We start from the raw sequence: 22,800 nt of genomic DNA, 5'->3' as shown, positions 1-22,800 counted from the left end.
GGCAGAAAGAGGATAGGAAATGCAGTAATAGCAACAGATAATCACTTTTAATCTTGTATTCTGGCTAAAACATGCATTTTCTAAAGCTAAATATTGGCAACAATGAAAATCTGCTCAATTGTATAAAATGATCCTTCTCTGTGTTCAAGCATTGGAATTTTTATAAATGAGCCTGAATGTACCAATACATACAAAACCTTATTTTAGTCAAACAGAAATACTATTCAAAATCTTCATAAAATATGGGCGCATGTGTGTGTGTGTGATTCTCTGAAGTGTAATTTAAATTATCAGAATCTTCTATTATCTCTTGGTTTCTTCTAGACAAAATGAGCTCATTTTATAAGCAAAGTAAGGCTCCTTATACCTACACTTCTATACAAAAATGTGGATTTTTTTGTTCTACGCATCACTAGTAGGAGCACACACTGTTTTCTCAGTATCATCTCTTTTTTTACTACTGTATTTAGAATTTTGAAAATAACGAATACAAGGAAGAACAACATCTATCTCTTCCTTTTAGCTGTGTAGTTTCTGCAGAAATTGTAAATGTATTTTTGCCATTTTTTATTTTATATTCCAGGATAATGCATGGGATCAAGTTTGTCCTGTGAACCAAGTATGAAAACTTTTAGCATGACAGCATGCTTTTCTAGCACACTGTCAAGTTTAACTTTAATTGTTCTTTGTTTTCTTAGTTACAGAATATGAACATTTGAAAGGTTTAGCATACACATTCTGATTCCAGGCAGAAATCCTAATATAATTAAAAGTATTTTCATATTTAGCCCCAACACCAGTTTCCAACAACAAACTTCAGACTAATCCATGCATAATGCCAGTATATAATCTAGTTTGTTAAAACAGCCACAGATATTTTCTTGGAAGACCAATGTGATATATGCCATTATCATGAGTTAACTATATATATATATGTATATAAACTATAACAATAAATCAACAACTATACAAAGTGCAATTCTGCATATGGAGTGCAAATATGTAATACCAAATACAGGTCAGGAGTTCAAAAGCAAATGTATTAAAATTTTATAAATGGAACGGAGCAATTATGTATGTTGCAAATACAAATTATTTAACACTCCCAGTATTTAATCCAGAAATGATCAACAAACTAAATCAACCTTTTTCGTTAATTGGCTGTGTATCATCCACTTGTTTCAAATAAGCAACATCATCCTTTGCCCCAGAGATTTTCTGGCAGTTCCTTGCAAGCCCTGTACTGTAAATTATGACTGTCAATTCCTTCTAGGCATTCATTAACTCTCAGAAAAATTGTATGCTTTGGCCAAATTGCTTAGTTGTCTGAGTTATTTAAAAGCAAAGTAATAACATTTATGAAAAACTACAAAGATATTGTAATATTTTCAAGTTTTATTTTCTGTGACATTCTTAATCATGATGAAATTGCTGTACTATTTTTCTCCTGGGTTCATGTGTTGTAACTTACTGATATGCCAGTTTTTCTTGGATTTCTGTACTTCCTAACAGCATAACCAATCCTTTCAGAGAATGACTCACAAACTTATTAGAGAAGCAATAATAAAAGTTCTTTTATGCCTTAAATAGTGTACTGAATAAGCATAAACATCAGCATTCATGACTAAACCAGAAGTTCATGTTCAGGGTTCATTTTCATCTCCAGAACAGAACCTATTCTAGCTATAACAGTTATACATTCTTCAACAATACGACACGACTGATCCACGTGGAGCAGTTCTAATTTTCTTTGTTTGTGGTCAGATATAGGAATTAGACTGCTACATTATTCAGTAGTGCTTGATGTGTTTTCTGTCATACATGTGAATATATTTACCAAAGCACATGCAGACTTCAGATTTAGTAGTTTTGCAATAGTTACGCTTTTTCATCATTGCATATAGGAGGAAATAATTCATATACTTCTGAAAGAATACTGAAAAAAAGCATATATATATTTAACAGAGCGAGAAAGCGGTTACCAGACACAGCAACAATAAATTCACACCTGTAATGACAAAGTAAAGCGGAAACACCTTCGAAAGTTCAATTTTGGGAAGACTGATCATTTCAGTCCCTGTTATGAAAATACTCTGAATGGGCATCTTAGATATCAGCAGTCAAGAAGGTTGTAGCTTTAAACTACCCCACACTTCCATTAAACAGTAGTTTAACTTAATCTAGTTTTAATTGGCAGTATAACAAATCAGCAGCTTTAAAGTTTGTTTCAGCTAACCTAAGTGAAACCTGTTGCTGAAAGATCACCCTTCCCTAACCACATACTGGTAACCCGCTCTTTGTGTTGATACTAGAAAATTTGTGACCACATAAGTAGGCCACTTCACTGATCTGGATGGAAGTTGGAGCTTTTTTAAACGTTATTTTTCACCTGGATCACTAAAAAAACTTGATTTACACGTACAGTGGAAACCCACAGCTGAAGGTAAGGATGAGACTGCTCCATTTGGTGACGGAGAGCCTTAACTGTCTTACTGTGATTCTGAAACCACAGTCTATGAGTCTAGAGAAACCAGCTTCTTACACCTGATCTCAAGGGTTATAACATTCATCTGAAGAGACAGGATCTTCTTGACTATCTTTAACTAACCATACTTTTAAGTTTTCATGACACAGAGATGTATTAAAGTACTAGAGTACTAAACATTAAAAGAAATCTTCCAATGACTTGTTCTGGGATGAAAACATGTGAACACTGAGGGAAGTGGACTGTGTCAAAATGATCTAATATGCCTGGAGTTATTTAACAGCACAAACAGCTGTTTCCATATTGCAGGGCAAGTGTAGACCATGCTGTGCTCCACAGTCCTGGTCACTGATTGCTCCATCCTGAGTGTGCAGAAGGTGCCCTTTGTGATACATCACATAACCATAGCCCAGGTTGAAGAATTAACCGAAAAGCAGTGGAGCTCCTGCTTTTTCTGTGTGCCTGGATTTCCAGAAGAAACCAAATGTCTGGGAGGAGATTCAGCTTCATTCCAGCTTTCAAAACCTAGCCAGGTATGAATCCAGGTACCAGGAATGCAGGGCTTTCCATGGAATACATTTGTCATATACATACACATTGCTCATAGCAACCACTGGCTTGTTTTGTTTCACTTTACTCAGGATCTAAAGCCAAGGTAGCTTGGATACACGTAAGACATTTTCAGGTGACTTGATTTTTCTGGAGAACGAAGACTAACATTTCCCAGTCTCAGACTTTTAAAGCCTTTTGAATTTGGGCAATTAAGCCATCTTCTAAATCTCTGGTTTAAATATACTAGCTACTATCCTGTTCAGAAGCGTCTATATTACATGTTCTGGATAATATGCTTAGGTTGGACACACTAAATAAATGTGGTTTTATATATTGCTGTTTTTTATTATTACTTCTATTCATTTTGAAAAAGAATAAGTTTCTTTTTCAGTGAACTGTGACCTCAAATGCTGTGAGAAATACGGATTGTGCCTTTCTGTTAATTTCATGTTACAGCATGATGAAGTTGAAAACTGAAGTCCAATCTCAAGTTATTTTTTTTGCATTTTATGTTCATATATAAATATTACCATGAAAAAAAATCAAACACACTATATGTGAAGGTTTTGTACGTAAAACAATATATAATATAGGCATATAGTGCAGCTATCCCTCCTCTGCAAATTAAAGATGAACAGCTCAGAGCAGACAGCTAATTTCCAAAGTATAAAAGTTTCTTTTTAAGTCATGTAGTTAGAGAGGGACATTTAAAAAATTCTGCAAATAAAAGTTCTTTAGAGGAGAGGAATACATGAATAATTTACGATCTCTCATTGTGTGGCTAAATAAACACAGATCAGTTTTTTTAAAAGGCATTTAGGAGAGTATTGCTTAACGATTTTAATTGGAGTGCTTCACGTGGCTTAAAAAATCATCTGTGTAGTGTCTAAATTAAAAAGAAATTACTTTCTCAAATACTAAAAAAACCCCCAACAAACCTCAGAAAACATTCATTTGTAGAAAAAAAGAAATGTATTTCTACAAATTTTGTTTGGAGCATTTCTCAGGTGAACTACAGTAGTGTTGGAATAAATGATGCATATTTCGTTCTTGTAGAAAGCTCATTGCCCATTCTGTGACGGGAAAAAACCCAGCTAACACTGTATGCTGAGCGTTATAATATTTGGACGGCAATTAGAGAACCCAAAATGTTTTGGTAAGGAACATTTCAGTACATAGCTTCTTAGTGAGCAAAATCCTTGTACTGCTTCTAGATTTGCCACACAGTTAGGCTTTTGAGGAGTGCTTTTGGGTAAGTGAACCACTTAAAACCAGCCATTGGTACAGAGAAATTTGAGTAACTGCATTTAAATAAATACCCTCTTTCTTTATGAATGAAGTCCTGTTTAATGTCTCCAGTTATTCATAAACCTAGATGTCTTTAGTAGAAATTTACGTACTAAAACTACAATTACTTCACTACACACATAAGAACGAAATTCAAACATGTTTTCCCACAGCATGACATAGTTATAAGGCATTTCTTTTCAAAAGGAGTGCTAAATGTGATGTTTTCATTTCTGATTAAAGAACTGTATGCTAGAGAGATTTCTTTATAGTAGGAAGGAGTCACCCTCATACATACCACTGCTCTTATAACTATCCCTATTTAATTTTATTAATGAGAGTGTTATATGGACTAATATAAATGAGTATTTTGAGATATGCAGACCACCTATAAATTCACCCTCCAGATGCCCCGTCAGTCAAGACCAGAGGTTTTTGCATCCAAAGCTTATCTTCAGGCACATGGCTCAGTGCACAAGCACACAAAGTGTTCTGCTCCCGGGGCCACCTTGGTTCTCTCCATGGCCAACTGCTAGCACCGTCCATGGCCTGCCTGGGAGAATTCTAAGGGGTTGAGAAGGAGAGCACCATAGTAGGTAGGAAGTAGCGAACATACATGTGGGCAACATCTGACAGAGCTCTGATTACCCCTAAACAACCTCTCCTTTTATCTTTGAGTGGTAATCCACTTGTGCCTTCACCCTTGAATCTAAGCAGTAATGTCACACACCTGTAATAACCTGGAGATGGTTCCCTAAATTGTTCATGCAAATAACTAACAGCAATGACAGCTGCTCAGCTAAGCATTTACCCCAACCAGGACAGCCCTTGCAGTTCTTAGTGAAGGTATGGCTAAAGATCCAGAGAGCTGTGTGAAAGATGTCCAGAACAGATGCAGTTCTCAGCAAGCCACCAAAGTATCTCCAGCTCTGGTAGGATGTAGTACTTTAAGGCCTTCATTCAGTCTGGTACCTATTTTGACTACTCCTCTCCTTTCAAGGAGAGGCTGGATGGGGCTTTGAGCAAACTGGTCTAGTGGAAGATGTCCTCACCCATGGCACGGGGGCTGGAACTAGATGAACTTTAAAGGCCCCTTCCAACCCAAACCATTCTATGATTCTGAGATTCAGTTCGACAAGAAACTCTGAGTACTATTTGAATAGTCCTTCCAAGTGAGGAAGATATGGAGGGTCTGAAAGACAGCGCTAGCTCTAGAAGTACAATGCTCAAGGATGAAGGCATGCAAGCTGCTCTGGTTAAAGTGAACTTTGAAGACCAGCTTGGAAGGAAACTTAGATGGATCTGCAGGACTTCTCAAGAGTATTATATCAAAATGATCTGCCTGAGTCTGTCCCACTCCTCTTGTGGAAATGACTGCTGCCATAAATGACACTTTCATAGAACGACGCAGTGTGCAGAATCCAGAACACATCTGTCGCCTGTCAAGGGACCACACTGTAAGTCACTTTAGGCCATTTTGTGAAAAATCGGTAAAAATATGGCACAAGAACATCCACAAGGAGATAGCTGTCATAGATAGCCTTCCTCATAGTTGCCTTACTCTTGTGCTGATTCCATCAAGACTGTCCATTTCATCATAGAATCAAAACCACATCCAGTAGCAACCAACAGCCTTCTCAACAGACAAGGAAAGACAAAGCATTGCAAGTTGCTGCAAAACATTTGTAAGGTGGCTAGAAAGTACTGACTCATCATCCTGGAAAATCTGCTGGAACCTAACCACCCTAGGAGTACTTTCTAAAAAGATTATTGGCTGTCATCACTGTGCACAGAAGCCAATTATGGATTAAGTCTAAAAAAATAAATTCACTTGCAAATTAGTCCTTGCTGATCCCTCCACAGTCAAGTTAAGTGAGAGGCGATAGAGAACACTGGCACTGATAACACAGATGTGACTGCTCTGTTTAGGGACTCCATGATTTACATAATGCAGAACCATGCCTCTTGATGAGCAGATGAGATAAAAACACAACACAAGAAGAACACTCTTCCACCATAGATTCTACACGCTAAACACAAAGGAAGGAAAAGCATGGTCAAGTATAGGGCAGCTGTGGGGATAAAACTAAGTATTCAGTCTTGACTGTCAGGTTGTAGGCATATCAACATTACGTCAATCTGTCTATAATCTGGTACTCAAATATGAGAGTTTAAAAAAATTACATTAAAAAAATGACTAGTATTTTTAAACGTCTGTCTGAAAACAAGAATTCTACCATTATTTTTCAGTTAGCTGGTACTTGTGAAATTGCTTTTTAGAAATAAAACTAATGCATGTATTGTATGTAAAATTTTAAAAAATAATAATGTACTTTGTGTAACTGTAGCATAAGTTAAACCTCAAAAAGGTTACTGCTGAACTGCAGTATTAGCTATTATTTATAGATAATGGTTGAAAAAACACATTTCATTTTGAAATGGCTTTACAAATATTAACTTTGTGTCTTACCTCTGAGATACAGAGAAACCAGGCTTCATAAACCATGTTTAGTGTTTTCATTTTTACTTTTCTAACAGCACCAACATTATCTGCAGAATTTAGAGCCTTCCTTGAGGAGCATTAATTCTCTGAACTCATTCTCTCAAAAATATTCCACACACAAACCAGCAAAATGCTGTTTAATAAACTAAGACGGATAGGAACAGTGGTCTAAATCTTTTGATCCAGCAGAGCTTCACTTGGCATATATTTGGTACGGATTATCATTAATTTACTTAAATCCCATTCTGATTCAGTTCTGGAATAGCTGGGAGCTAGACTGGTCCACAAAGTAATCTGAAATCACCTAAGGGATATTTTAATTTAAAACTGTCATCAGCAGATTCCAAAAGGCTATCTAACCTCATGACAAATGATTGCTGGAATGTAATGGTTCTCTGGTTAGAAATCCTTCCTCTAACCTTCCTCTCACTTACAGGAAAGCAAAGGACCAACATTATTAATTTTATACCAGATTACGACTTCTCATGTGCTCCAGGGAATACCAGCTAACAATTTAGGACATTGGTTTTAAATGTGGAGTTATGAACAGCAAAAGTAAGGACGACTAATATGTACCAAAAGCCCTTAGACATTAGGCTGCTTACAAGAATTTCACTGGCCTATGAAAATACAGCAAAATTGAGGGAAACTTGTGACAAGGGGACAACAGTTATTTTTAGTTTACGAGGAATATTGGAAACCATAGGAAAAAACGTCTTACCAAAACATCTGATGTGCAAAGTAAGTGTTACTTCTTTGCTACAAAACCATTAAGGATAAAAATATTTTTTTGTCAGACCACACTTTCATTTACAGAAATACAGACTAGTGGTGAGCACACCCCAGCTCACCACAATAGAGTTCTGCTGGTATGTTCACCATGAATGCTCTCACTGTGGTGCAGATCCATTTTCTTCTGTAACCTCAGGCACTTTAAGATGCCAAAAATTCCCTTTATAGTTAATGGAGAGTAACATGCATCTCTAGCAAATGACTCACTCCTTCCAAAATCTGAATTGTTTTCTGGAGATGCCACTTCCTCCATGAGCTACTAAAGAAGGATGACCTGACTTAAGTTCTTAATTTAGGTGCCTTAATTTGTAGACTAAATTTAGGAAGCATATCTGGGGATACAGATTATTTCTAATGAACCATAAAAACTCAAGAGAATCAATGCTAATAATGCATTTAAATTCTTATATATTTTAAAGGCATGAAACATATACTTTCGGAAATGACCTCACCTACTTACTCCCTCTTTTTCCTAGCTTTTGAGATACTTTTGGACTACCATGTGAATAATGAAAGGCATTTTCATGTTACCATAATCTAAAAACTTAATTTGATAGTGATCAATACTTTGATGCTTTTTTTCACAATTTGAAAGTAAGATCCTGTGTATACAAAGAACATTGTGATTTTTCATCTCCTGGAAAAATGTAATTTACCTTTGAAGTTTTCCTTATATCATGTCTAGGAAAATATTAAAACCACTTGATTCTGGAGTAAAAAAAAAAAGATGTATTCTTACTGAATCAAAGTTAAGCCTAGTGAAAGATATCTTGTCAGGAAGTACAAATGAATATTTCAGTTTATTTTTAAATGTATTGATTTATGTATTGATATACTTAGATAATAAGCATTTTTAGGTATTTGTCAAGGCATAACAAATGCTATCCCAAACCATCAAACTGCTCGGAATAGATACATATGTAAGACGGTATGCGGGATAAAGTATTTAGCTATGGTGAGTCCTACTTTTTCTATTTTCATTGCTTCAGCTGATTTGTTGGAAAAAAATGTATTTGTCATCTACATCATAAAAATCATAATAAATCACATTAATGCTTCATAATTGTTACTGTATGTGTTTCCTAAATCAAGGTACCACATAAACACTTAATAGTTAAAATGCTAATTCTGTAGTGCAGTGGGACACAGCTATTGACTTCCTTGAAAATGGATGGACAGATTATTTTATAACAGCTTGCTTGGGAACAAGGTGTTAAACATAGTTTATAAAAGTATATGATGGTGGCAAGTTGCTCAGCGGTCAGAAAGTTCTGACAGCTGGATATAACACCAAATCAGAGAGTCTCCACTAGAGGAAGTCCGCTCGAGTTATGCCCGAAATACCCTTTGCTGGTGGACAAGTCTATTATTTTTCTCTCATTTTGTTTTTACTTTTGTACATCTGGTGTGTCATTCTTTCCTTTTCCTCTTCTGAACTTTCCTCTCCTTCATGTGAGGTCTTCTCAACTCCAAACTCACTTGAAACCTGACTGTCAGTGCTGCTTTTCCTAACCTAAAGCCTCTTTTTCTGACAGTATGAGAGAAATCACAGATGCTAGAGTTCCAGCACAAAGACTGGACTTAGTCAACGATAGAATGTCAACATCTCCTACTTCATGGCCAATAATGTAATTGTTTTCTAACGATAAACACATAACTGATTTTACTTTTGGTTTACAATAAAGAAACAGTGATTTTAATTACCTGACATCTTTTTCAAGTTGTGTAATACGTTCTTTCTGTAGACTTATTTGAGAGTCTCTCTGTTGCACAGTTTCAATGAGGTATTTGTATGGCTGTTGTACTTGATTCAACAAAGAATTTGCTCTGTCAAGCTGCCAAAAAAAAGAAGTATTACTATTATAAATTTTATAATTTATAAAGCACATGTACTCGATTATTGGATATTATTGATTACTACCAATTGCATAATAATATAACCCCTCCCTGTTATTTCACAAAAAAAAACAAACTATGCTCTAATTACTATCTAGTACATGATCCTCTCACTTTTCTAATTATATGATATTTTCACTGCAATCATGCTAACACTCTCTACACTTCCCTAATCTGCATTTTCAAGAGCTTTAATATAACAGTTTCCATTGATGAAAAAAATCAGTACAGACAAGGCCTCTGTTCACCATATTGACCACAAGTGACTTTTTAAAAACAGTATACCATTACAATGGAATTTTCAGCTCAGAAACTGAATCTAAATAAAAACACAGTAAGAATGGAAGAAAAGTCCCCTTTCCTCTAATCAATTAACTATATATGAACAGTGAAATCCAACAGGATGTTTACAAGAGTAGTATAAAATAACTGTCATACCCATAAGCAGGAAATAAACCACTCTAGCCTTATTCCCTGAACAAATTAGGATCACTGGGTTTAAAAAGCTTGCATGATATGGATTGCATCTTAAGCAATATAACAAGATCATTCACTATAATATGTACAGAATTAAAATCACACATCAAGATTTCACAGTTTCAGCAGGAGTACATATAAGTGAAGAACACCAATTAGATTCTTTAAAAAATAAATTAAAATCTTATAGTTTAGATACAAACAGGTCTAACAGAATGAATTCAATGGAAAATGGTTAAGCTTTCCAGTCACTTTAAAAAATCTCTCAATAGAGTAAACAATCTGCATTTGCCAAATCAGACTCAGGAGGAAGTTGTCCTATTTTGTATTGTTCCAAACATGCAGGGAAAAAAAAAACCAACACCTTCCTATAGAACTAGCCTACTTAAATCATATTCCAGGACTTTCCTAAAATCAGATTTTTCCCTTATTCACAGTTTTCAAATCATGAGACTGTTTCCTTCTTTCTCTGATTCCGTTACATTTTTATTGCAGCTTTACTTCTGCCCTCTATACTCTGGCAAATGTAGTAAGAACTTACAAGGTAATGGCCCATATTTATTAAAAACCAGAATATAGACAAAACTTTTCTTGCTCACCTTACTGGCCTTAATAAAAGGGGTGTTAAGTACACCTTATGTTTTAATAAGTGAAATGACAGATAACAACATAGCACTTCTTCAAATTAATGCAAATCCTTAAGTATTATTTAAATACGTTAGTTCCTTCAGGAAGTACCTATTGTAGTTCATAGTGAAATTCCAAGTTTATTGTAAAGTAGTAAAAGAGGCATCATCTTCTTGAAGAAACTAATTATCTTCAATAAATTGATAAGCAATTAGAAAAGTTATTATTTTTCTAAGAGTATGAGCTATCAAATAAGATCTCTTTCAGGAAGATAGTGGAGAGGTTTTATATGAGAAACAGGTAATTCCAAGACATGGAACATTAGTCTCTAGGATGGTCTAAAAATTGCAGTATAAAACCTTGAGCCTGCTGTTATAGGAGAAAATCAATCCAACTGATCTTGTTTGGAATCCTGTTCTTGAACTTTCAAAGGATGCTGTCATCACAGTGTGAAGTTCCTCATTGTTCTGACTGATAAGAATTAAAGTACCTCAGTGGGAAAGGAGAAGGAGGTGTTGTAAGCTTGGTTTGATGCTGCTAAGACATCTGTTAACTTGCTAACTGTACCAGCTAAAAAGCATGCTGCTGTTATGAAAAAAAGGCTAACCCTTCCCTCTCCATGGTGGTGCTTTGCTTCCTGTTTGATTCTACAAACTTAAAAGAGGTTGTCATTAAACAACTAAGCATTAAATGCATTTAATGGAACAATTTTACTAATATACACACGTGTTTATAAATTAAGCATTAGCCTTTAGCAAAAGCATTATTATTTTTTTTGTAAGCAACTTTGATTTCTTTCTGCCTTAATATACAAGATTTACTTAAGTATTTATGTGTCATTCTTTCAAACGATAAATCTAAAACCTTGCAATTGGACATTTATTATTTATTATTTATGAATGGGCATCTCTATTAAGCTGAAGGATTGCATCATTGTTCAACTTGATCTATACTCTCAGAGTGAGCTGTAAACCTGCTTTCGGTAAAAATGTTTCAATCTAGGCACACAAAAAGCACAAACACAACTTCATGATGAAGGCTTGAAAAAGTCACTCAACAGCAAGCGAAATACATCAGCTTAGCGAATTTCTTTCTTTAGGTTATAATTTTTACCATATACCGACTCGGTATCTGCTTTTTAAGTCACTCAAAGACCATATCAGCCTTCTGGACACAAGAGACTGTCTATCCATCAGTTCTGGTGCTGTTGTTCAAAACCTCTGCAAAGTTAATTCATTCCAAAATTTAGATTGGACACTAAACGTAGAAATCGCAGATCACTACTTTGCAGAAGCTGATACATGGCCTTCCACTTACTTAAACTGAGAGTAACATGAAATGAGTTGCAGAGGCAACAAACTGATTATCACTAGCTGAGGATCTTTCTTGGATCAGGTAATGAGAATTCCTTTATTCTGTTTGTCCTACACACAGTCAACAAATCTTCCGTAGTATGAAATCAGTCTCAATACCTACTTTAACATTGCAGGTCACTGCTATACAAAGCAACAGAAAACAGACTTTAAGGGAAAATTCTTTTCTAATGCTGCATCACAACTTGCGAATAGATGGGACTAACAGAAGACTGACAAGGTTTTTTCAGCAGCTGTACTCTTCCATAACCTTCCAACTTTCAAGCAGGCACATTATATCAGACTTCGATCAAAGGAATAAAATTATGGAGAAGGCAACATTTTCTTCTTGGTAATGCTGGACTTTCCCAGAAGATCAATATGATTCCTTTCTATAAAGCTCAACAGCAATTGGTTGAGAACAGTCCAAAAAACGAATCTTAGAAAGAGGATCCATTATAGTTATTGCAATCTTTCTTTTCCTCCCTCCTTTCAAGAGCTTAAAAAAAAAGTCGTATCATAAATACTGCAGTGAAATACCAGTATTACATCCAAGTTCAGAAGAAAAGTTGGTCCAATCACTTTGGCATCAGTGTTCAATCCATGTTCTAGATTTCATCTAGATGACTGAACAAACTGTCAATCGAAAGAATAATAATGGGCTACTTGAGCATGCTGTAGTCTACAGGATCTCTGTTTTGCTCTTTAACAAACAAATAAAATCAAGAAAGACGACAGCTTGGAATAAAAATCTATCAGCTCAGGGGATGCAGTAAAGACAGCAAACAGAAGTTTATTATCTTTATATAGTTAAAGGTCTCAGAGAGCAATCAGTGTAAAATATGAAATACAGAAAATTTACAAGAGGAGCTACAACATTAAAGGGAAAGTTGATACTAGCAGGCATACAACTCTTAGAATGAAAAAAATGTGAGCAAATAAATCCTAGAAACTACAGTCCATTATGGCAGAGATACAGTAAAACTGTATAGAATGCTGAAGAAAACACAGAAGTTTTCAATAAAATTTTTTGCCCTCTGTTTGAAAAGAAGTCAGGTGATCAGTTTGCATAACATGAGAATGATGAACCGTTTTCCAGTCCATTAACAAGCGTAAACTGTGCACATATTGAAGGATGGCAAGCAGAATGACTTAAGTAATTGTTATCAAACAAAATGGCTTATAATCATATGCAAAATTAAAAAAAAAAGGGGCGGGGGGGGGGGGGAGAAGAAAGAAAGCTGGTAGCATTTAGACCTGAATGCCAGGCATGAGTTTAATAGAAAACAGGTCTCCAAAGATTGTATTTAACCTTATGACTTTGATGTTAATAGGCTTAGTAGCTGTGTGTTAGCTATCTGCAAGACATTTAAGTTCGTACTGGAAGACATTCTGATTTAAACTATACAATTATATGATAAAAGATCAAGAAAGGGCTACATGACTTCTCATGGGAGACTAAAAATGAGGTGAAGTTCCAGTGGAATTTTGGAGGAATTTGAACTAAGGTGACCAGTACTGAATCTTTCATCAGTGATCTAGAAGCAAATATAAAACCAAGGTGGGTAAGAAGAAATGTACTGAAGTGGAAACAAGACAGATTTAAATTTGAAATAAAGCATAGATTTTATTAATAATAGTGAAGAACAGTGATGGAGGATACATTGGATTCACAAATTTCTTGATGGCTTCAAGTCAAGAAGATTTGAAAGATACGTTTTAGTCAAATACAAATTACTAGGATTACTAAGAAGAATCCATAATAAATTGCAGTATTGTACAAAAACTTCACTGTTCATTTATCTTTCATTGAAATAATATATATATAATAATATATAGACATATAAAATACATAAAATTAACGTAATTTTAAAATACGTGGGAAACGCAAGTATTTGCACTGTGAAGTACTTGGGTGTAGTTATCCTGATTTATAATCACCATGGTTTTAAAAATCAAACTGTTAACCACATTCCTGAAACAGCCAGCCTAGAAATTCCATATGGTGGAAAATCTAATAGCAAATCTAGAAGTTCTTTGGTTCCTATGAGAAACTTAAAAGACAATCTTTAAAATATTTAAAAAAAATTAGTTAGCACTAATTCTGAGAGATTTCAGTCTGAGTTTTGTGTAGTGTTTGTTCTCCATGTCAATATAATATGTGATTTCAGGTAATATATACAGAATTCGAAAAGATCATTAAATTAAACTTATTGTAACAAACTAAAAGTAACTAATTTTAGCTTTTTTTAAAGAAGCAGCTTATGTTAAATATTCCTTAGATTTATATATTCAAAAGACTCAAGAACTGGACAATGTAGAAAAGGATTTACAGAAATATCTTCAAAAGTGATTTAAGAGAAGAGGTGTGTAAAAAGTAACGAGGTATTCAATGAACAATTAATTATCAAACAGAACAAACTAGTTTGGCCAGCTGGTCTTCTGTTCAGAAATTAGAACACTGTCTGGCTTACATTCTTTTTTAGCTTGTAAAGTAACCCTCTTTCGATCTTTGTTGCAAAATACAATATAAAATTATTTGAAAACATTTAACACAGTTTTGTTTAATTATGAGGCCATTTTTTGACACAGAATCATAGAATCATTAGGTTGGAAAAGACCTCTAAGATCATCAAGTCCAACCGACATCAAATAGATAATAAACACTGTTTAGAAAATATTTCATTTTATGAACAGCTGTTCTGCAATGTTTACAGTCTCTATAGATTCGATTTTTTTGTAGCAGTAATTTACCTCTTGTGAAATCTGTGTTACTTGTTCCTTCTGATGTTCCAGATCTTCCACAAGCAATGAGTTTTGCTTTTCTAGCTGCAGTAACCTCCTTGCCAAGTGAACACTGTGCCAATAAAAAGCAAGCTCAAGTTGAATTTTTTCCAAAATATGCAAAAGAAATTCTCACATTTACACTTCAGACTTTGCTTGCCTTAATTTTTCACCGAAGGTTAAATACTAATATATATAAACTACATAGTGAAACATGCAGAATGGTCAAAGTTAGAAAAACAATGAAAATATTACAAAATGTAACAGCACTGAAGTAGCATTCCCACAGTTATGCTATTGTAATATTTTTTACGAAGTAATTACCTATATGATTTGTACAATATTATACAATTGCAGTAATTGTCAAAATGTTTCAACTAATTATGAGTATTTGCTTATTCGTATAACTTTAGAGAATCACTGTCATTGGCTTCTTAAATATTTTTAAATGCACATTAATATACATTTTGTAGTTGAACACTAAAAAATGTTGTATTTTATCATTTTCTAAACAGAGGCAAAATTGTTTTGTCTGACATTTAATATGCCAATTAATTAAATGTTAGTGCCACTTTTTTTTAAAGACACTCTTACGCAGAACATTTATCACTGTACCTCTCTCTGTTTCTCTTTCACAACATGACATGTGAAATTCAGAGTTCTAAAAATGAGGAAGATATACAGGGCTAATACCACTTTTTAGTGTGCCTTCATCACTAGACTAATGGCTCTCCACAACAATCCATCCTTCCAGTCAAATGTGTGCCATTTTTCAGAAACTTGTATATTGAAGAAAGGGAGAAGTCACTCCAGTTCAGATCTTAGATTCTCAATGCATACTGTCCATAAACTGAAAATGCAAGACTGCCAGTCTCCAAACAGCGCATACCAATGTGTTATTCAGTTCTTGATGATACTGAATCTATAAAAGTGTAAGTGGTCTAAAGCAGACTGACAGGGAGATTGTATTTACCTTTAAGCTGAAGCTTAGAGTGTGTAAAGCTAGATGAGTGTATAAACTTTCTTTGAAAATTTGAGCTGTCATAACCCCCACCTTCTCCTCAGTAAAAGGGAATACACTTTCAGATTTGTCAGAAGTCTTAATATTCTTCACCTGTGTCATAAACCTACACTTTCATACAGACAATCTTTTACTTTCGCCTTGTATGAGAGGAATTACCTGAAATTCTCAATTGCATTCACTAAGAGGTTGGTCCTCTCTCAGTTCTTCCTACAAGGAGCACTAGACTGTGTAAACAATAACTGAGAAACAGAGAAATTAATTCTCCAAACTAGTTATGTGGATTTTTATTTAGGAGATACATAAGATCCCATCTAGTACAAAAGAAAAATGAACCACTTCTCTGACTAATTAGGGATCTTATACACTAGCTATTAGAGTGCAAGGGGAAACTTGGGATACCTTCCATAGCAACTATGGGAATCTAGCTCATCATAATTTTCCCAGCTACAGCTATTTGGTAAACTTGACCTGAACCTGCAAGTATTTAAGGATAAACACAAGTACATCTTTCAAGGATGCTTGCCAATATGGTTTTTGACTAGTTTAAATTAAAGCAAAGGGACAAAGTGACTGATCTGCAAAGATCTCATCTGGAAAACTTTGATTCCAACTATCCTAGAAAATTATGCAGTGCTCAAGAATGGGATAATTTATTGTTAGCAAACCACCAGAGTGTTCCTGGTAGTATTCTGGCTTTTACTTAATAACACTCTCCCAAGCAGTTCCTAGGTATAGCTGAAGAGTTAGTGCAGGCAAGAAATCACTGCCAATACATAGTCACATGCAGCTAACCTACATTGAGAGTTTAGTTTTATGGAAGTGGGCTACTACATGCCGTTTGGCCTCGATGCCTCAGAATGTTCCCAGGCATGTTTAATTTACTACTATGGGTCTATGGTGCCTACATCTGAAGCAATAAAACAGTTGTTTCTGGCAAGAGGTAAGGAGCTATAGACTCCACAATGCACTATGCTTGAATAGGTGGTTTTGTACAAAGTTACAGAGAGACTGAAGCACACACTGTGAACTTGCAAGAGCTCTTCATCTAGGATCCAATATGTCTGGAATTAAAGAGCAGGTAGTGGATTCCAAAAAGAAGATTATTCACATTTGTAACAGATTCTCCTTCCTTAAGCAATCTCAGAGAGCAGAAAACTTATCTGTGCTACTTTAATAGCTCTAAACATAGAAGCTGGTGTCACAGAGACCTTGCTTTAAAGCTTAGGGAGCCAAAGGCATCACACACATTTTCTCCGTGGCAGTTTTCCTTGAGTCAGAACAGCAGCAGGTAAACCACACACAGACTTTTATGGCCTTTTTAATCTTCTTAATTTTAAAAGATAAAGGAACTCTATGAAGTCTCCAACACATTTATGAAGGATTGAATCAGCTTTATCTGCCAATGCCTTTTGGAATAAAAGAAGAGTATATGAGGCATTCTGATAGAGCCACTTCTAAGCTCAGAAAGTGTCTTCCAAGTACATCTGAAATCCTGGCTTATTGATCATCAGTTTCAGCATTCAAAGGTGTTTTAGCAGAATTCTTTCATATGTAAATGATCTAAACTGAATCTAATAAGGTCGGAAAAAAGAAGGATCTAAGCTAAAACTCAGAAAAGTTCCCAAACTATTGACAGAGGAGGAAGGAACTGAAGTTTTAGGAAACGATGCTATAGAACTCTCAACACTCTCCTAATACAGACAATAGGGTTATGGAGTTTTTTTGCCCCCTCATTCCCCTCCCTTTTTCTTTCCTTCTTGAATTTTATGCAATATAAAAAGGAATCTTACAAGAAAACAATCTGAAGGCTCTTAAAAACATGAAAGAGCAAATTAAGCCATGCCAAAGTTAAGTACTAAATAAAATCTTTATGTACGAACTTGGTGCACAACAGGTGTAATCTGATTGACAATTATATTGAGAACACTTACTTGAAAAGCAAATATAAGGACAGAAGAAATAGTACGTGGCCCATAAATCTTTGTTGCAAACATAAACAGATCATCATTTGCCCTTAATTCTCATCAGTAACTTTCAATGTTAAATATTCTTTGCCATGGAGAAGGTGGGGGTTAAGAGGACAAAAACAAATAAACAAATACTTGTAGTAAAAAACAGCTATACATGACAAAATCTGCACTTCCAGCTCCTGAATGCTAGAAATGTACACTGGGAAGCTATGGTACATGTTTGCCCTGTCTTTATACTCTTCTTTGTGTGTCCATCAATGATGGTGGAGTTTCTCATTTTAGTAGAAGACAGCATGGTTAAAGCCTATCACTAACATAAATTATGCAGCTGACTTTACTGCATTTGAGCAAATTGTAGGCACACTCAAAGTGCAAGGAATGAGTCTAATCTTGGGAGAACCACCATCCTAATTGTGGTGTCTCCTCTGCCAGGCTGGAGACAGCATTCTGGACAAAAAAAACCCAAAAACCAAACCCAAGCATACTACTCTAACCTGATATTGTGAAGGATGTGGAAGAAAATCAAAACTTAGGCGGACAAGGTCTTGAACAATTTGATTTGCTCTGAGCATGATGTTGGACCCCGCTGACCTCCAGATGTTCATTCCAACCTAAATCATCCCACTATTCCATGATCCCAATCTTAGGTTCTCTTTTCTTTTTATACTATCTATACATATGTCAAACAACAGCAAAAGTTTTGCTGTGGTCACAGTTTAAAAATATTTTACATAAATCCACATTCCCTACACTTCACTATGAGTTGTAGCCTTTATGCTCACAATGAGCCATTCAAATGTCACTATTATTTCTTTAAAACAATGCATAATATAAATTTATTATTTTAAAATTACTATGATCAAGAGGTATGTTATTCAGCTTGCAATCATTTTTATCTATTGATCAAATGGTATCAGAGCAAACTGAAATACAGCTGGAATCAGATCCTGTATTTGTAAAGAAGAAATAGTGATGCTCTGAAACCTTGGCCTTCTGACTTTCCTGACAGATGTGTTTTTGTAACAATTACATACAACCATTTTTAGGGTATTAAAAACGTATTACGTATTATATAAATGTAAACAATGTAACTGGTCTGATTTTACAGCTGTTTAGTTTTATACAATTAAAATTCATCTTTATGAAAGACAAAGAAAAAAGATCATACCATGACCTAGAAAAATATGTATATGCTCATGCATCAACCTCATTAACAGGTCCTAGTCTTCATTTTATTCCTATATACTTAAGTCACTAAAAAAACCTCTTTATGTCAATAAAATGGCTGGATTCTAAGACAAAACAGAATGCACATATCTTCATTTACTTTACCTTGAACAAGTAAATTTAGGAGGCGCTTTTTTACCTTTGCTTCAGTCGTCTTTTGGCCGTTGTAGGTACATTAGCACCATACCCATACGAGAAGAGAACCCTTTCAGCTTCAACTTCATCTTCCACTGCAAAAAATTGCAGAAAGGTACTGCTGAAGAACATAATAACTGTGCAAGAACTTACAAACTTCTTAGCAATTCTATTGATAATTATATGCATGCACAAACATTTTTCTAGAAGCTAGATTTTCAGTTGGTGTAACCTTCTGGACTTGAGTGGAACGATTTTGTTCACAATTAGCATTAATACAGTGCCATACATTAATTTCTTACAACACTGGTAGGCTTTTAACTTTTTATTTTTCTGATTAACATAAGGCCTATGCAATATGAAAATAAAGGAAAAGAGTTCAGTGTCCTCAAATATTCAAATTACTGGTATAGTCACAAACCACACACTAATAGTGTTGAGTTTAATTCAGCAGTACAGGGTTAACTGGCTTAGTTTTTGTTTCAAAAGAATTAATTTTCTGTGTATACTTGAGGAAGTACAGGAAGACAAAATTAAGGAGTGCTTAAGCTGACTGGACATAAACAAGTCCATAGGACCAGAAGGGACATATTCAAGGTTGTTGAGGGACCTGATGTCACTCTGAGGCTGCTCACTATCATTTTTTAAATTAGTCAGAAATTTCTGATAACCTGAGGAAAATAAATGCCATACCCATCTTCAGAGAAGGGCAAGTAGGAGACTCTTATGTTTATGTAAAGCAGAAATATTCAAAATAATCTCTGCCTCCATAGATGACTGATTTCTGAAAATTTATTTCTAAGGATTTAAAACACATTGGAATTGTTTTGAAAAGAAATCCCAACAGAAGCAAGATTAAAATGTGTACAGATTTTAATATTTCAGCTCGTGTAATGCAGGTTTCCTTTCTCCTGTAAGATAAAGTGGGACAAAAAAATAAATAAATAAAAGAAATGTGTGTGTGGGATGTAGGCAGTGGCAGAGAGAGAGGGACAGAGAGGAGGAGTAAAGGGGGACAAAGAGAAAGGGGGAGCAGCAGGAGTGTGAGAGAGGGAGGGGAGCCCAAGTGAACACCAGACCAGGCACCACAAAACAGCTTTGATGAATCAAGTAGTTGGGAACAGCAGAAATAAATTTAGGAAATGACATGACAATTCTATCTAACTCACCTTTCCTAATGCTCAAGTGCCTCAAAATCAGAAATACCTTCTCCTTTCAACAACTTGCACAATGCTACACCATCTTTCTGCACTTTTCTAATACACTTTTAATGCTATTGCAAACAAGGATTCTTAAAACACATTTAGAAAGAGAAGAGCCTCTAGTAGAACACTTGTGATAAGTCACACATCTAGTGATATAAGGCACTAGAACTTCAGATTTTCAAAGCTGTCTTAGTTATCACGTGGAATTCTCCAGTGCCTTAAATACATCTGGTTCAGAAAAACATAAAAAATAATTTACCCTGCCTTTGTCATAATCCTTCTTTTTGGTTGAAAATTCAGTGTTGTATGTCTCAGAAACATGTCGGTAAGATCCTGCCCTATAAACTCCTATCTGTCAGTAGTGTCCATGTAAATGTCAGATTGTAAAGACAAACAAAAAAATGTGGAAATGTTGAAGATAACGAGCCAAAGAAATGTTATGGATCAGTGTGTGCTTTTCTTATCTTCTTTCATGTCTTTTCAGGCTCTTCTCCTGACTTTGTGGTGTAAAAGACACATTTCACAAGGCAGGGGACGCTTATTAACAACAGTGTTCACATTACTTAGCAACAAAAAGTGCCATTGTGAGGTTACAGGTAGGTTCAACTTTTTTCTTAAAAAGATGCTAACCAATGGAAGCAGGAAAAATCAAAGAACTAGTCTACCACAAAAATACCCCAAAGTGAAGATCTTACCCTGAAAAGGAAAAATAGACAAATGCCAAGAAAGTTTACTCTTATTATTCATGTGGAAACCACTCTGTAAGGAGTGGCTACATAAATTCTTGATAGTTTCCTGAATAGGCTGTTTCATGTTATTTCAATATTAATAAAGTGAGGCATAATGATGAGGGAATAACAGTCACAATTCAGTGATCTCTTCCACATGCACATTCTCCAAAGGAAAAAATAAGAAGCTTGTATGATTATATGACAGAAGCCACCTCACATGTGCAAATATACAGTTTATTACAAAGTCCAGAGAACTCAACCCCTAGTAGCACCCCCAAATATTGTAAAGCAGCAGAGGCTTCATAACTCAAGGAGAAGAAAAAAATGTTACATTCTATTGAAATACAAAGAAGTGACCACGGGACTGAAGAGTCAAATCTTATTCTCACTCAAGTCCATAGAAATCTCTAATTGTCTTCCACACAATGCTCCAGCCTAAATTATATTCACTGAAAGACAGACTGGTGTACATCCAGAACACATTAAATTTGAAAAGTAATTATATTTCCTTTCTTTCAACTATTTTTCTACCTTAAGCTATTTAGAATATGTAAATACCAGGACATAATTTGAGACACAAGAAGAATAATGCCTGTGTTCTCCTTCAAAGTGTTTTTAAAAAAGAAATACATTTATTTATTTTGATTTTCCTCAGAAGTTCACCTTGGCGCTGGAATTCCCTCTTAGTTAGTATTAATCCTAACTTTCAAAATCAAATACACTATAATAATAGTAAGAAAAAACAGTTGGTTATTAAAAAGAAAGTATATTGAAATACTATTGAACTATAACTCTTTTTCTTCTCCAACAAAATCAGAAAATAAAGGCATTATATTTTAACAGAACAGTCCATTTGGACTCTTTAATTTCTTTAAGTCATATACTGTAGCGCAGAATAGAAATTGTAATTAAAATACATACTTAAGAAGTTGTTCATAATTCAGTTCTGTAAAAAACTTTACTGACATCTCAAGATGCATGAGAAAATGTAAAGCAGTGTAAACAAAAACCCCAGCATTCTGAAATCTATCTTCTCCTTGGAAAAAACAGAGGTAAGATTCAAAAATTCTGTATTAATACATAATTACTCCTCAGGCAAGTGTATATTTATATACAGTTCAAAAAACATGTTACTGACTAAAACATAAGCATGTATATAGCGAACATGCTTACAGTCAGCCTGGAACCTTTGGGTAGTCATGCCATTCTAACAAGTACAAGCTGCAGTGTACAAAATTAATAAAGTATGTACAGCCTAAAGATACCCAGACATCACTGCATCCCTGTAATAGGTACTTTGCTCTACACTATTGCTTATATATAAAGCTTATGCAATGATCTTCTACCTGGAAAAGATTATTTATAGATTGTCATTATTTTTTCGAGGAGCAAAGAAAGAGAAAAGGACAAAAAGACATATGAATTAGTTTGAAATCTTAAAATGTCCTACTCTGTTTACACGTAGGCTAAAAGACTTCAAGATTAGAGTCTAAGTTTCAAATTAGAAATTACTTCCTCTGTGGATTCATTTAGGCTGAGAATCAAATCAATGGAGATTTCACGGAAATTTTGCTGTGTTGGGGAACAGATACTGTTATTTTTGCCAACTAGAGACAAAAATTTTCAAGAGTAATCAGGCCTGAATTTAATCCAGGGTTCAGTACTTGAACAGACTGATCTGCCACAAGCAGCTACTTAATGTCTAATTATTATTAATTCAACACAAGGAAGAGCTTTTTTTCCCTCAATTCAT

General features: G+C 34.9%; 1 protein-coding gene across 1 annotated transcript in view; it reads right to left on the bottom strand.

The window, feature by feature from the left end:
• The window catches only part of PIBF1 (progesterone immunomodulatory binding factor 1), a 126,297-nt gene that overhangs the window by 20,873 nt on the left and 82,624 nt on the right, over nt 1-22,800 (bottom strand). The window contains exons 12-14 of the mRNA XM_086481994.1: nt 19,116-19,206; nt 14,726-14,828; nt 9,324-9,454 (exon numbers count right to left, since the gene is read on the bottom strand). Of these exons, the coding sequence (XP_086338120.1) occupies nt 9,324-9,454; nt 14,726-14,828; nt 19,116-19,206 (325 nt within the window). The remainder of the gene's footprint in view (nt 1-9,323; nt 9,455-14,725; nt 14,829-19,115; nt 19,207-22,800) is intronic.

Source organism: Leptosomus discolor, chromosome 1 (assembly GCF_034619465.1).
Source record: "Leptosomus discolor isolate bLepDis1 chromosome 1, bLepDis1.hap2, whole genome shotgun sequence".
In the NCBI taxonomy this organism is placed as follows: domain Eukaryota; kingdom Metazoa; phylum Chordata; class Aves; order Leptosomiformes; family Leptosomidae; genus Leptosomus; species Leptosomus discolor.
This window is presented reverse-complemented; position numbering and strand designations above follow the sequence as displayed.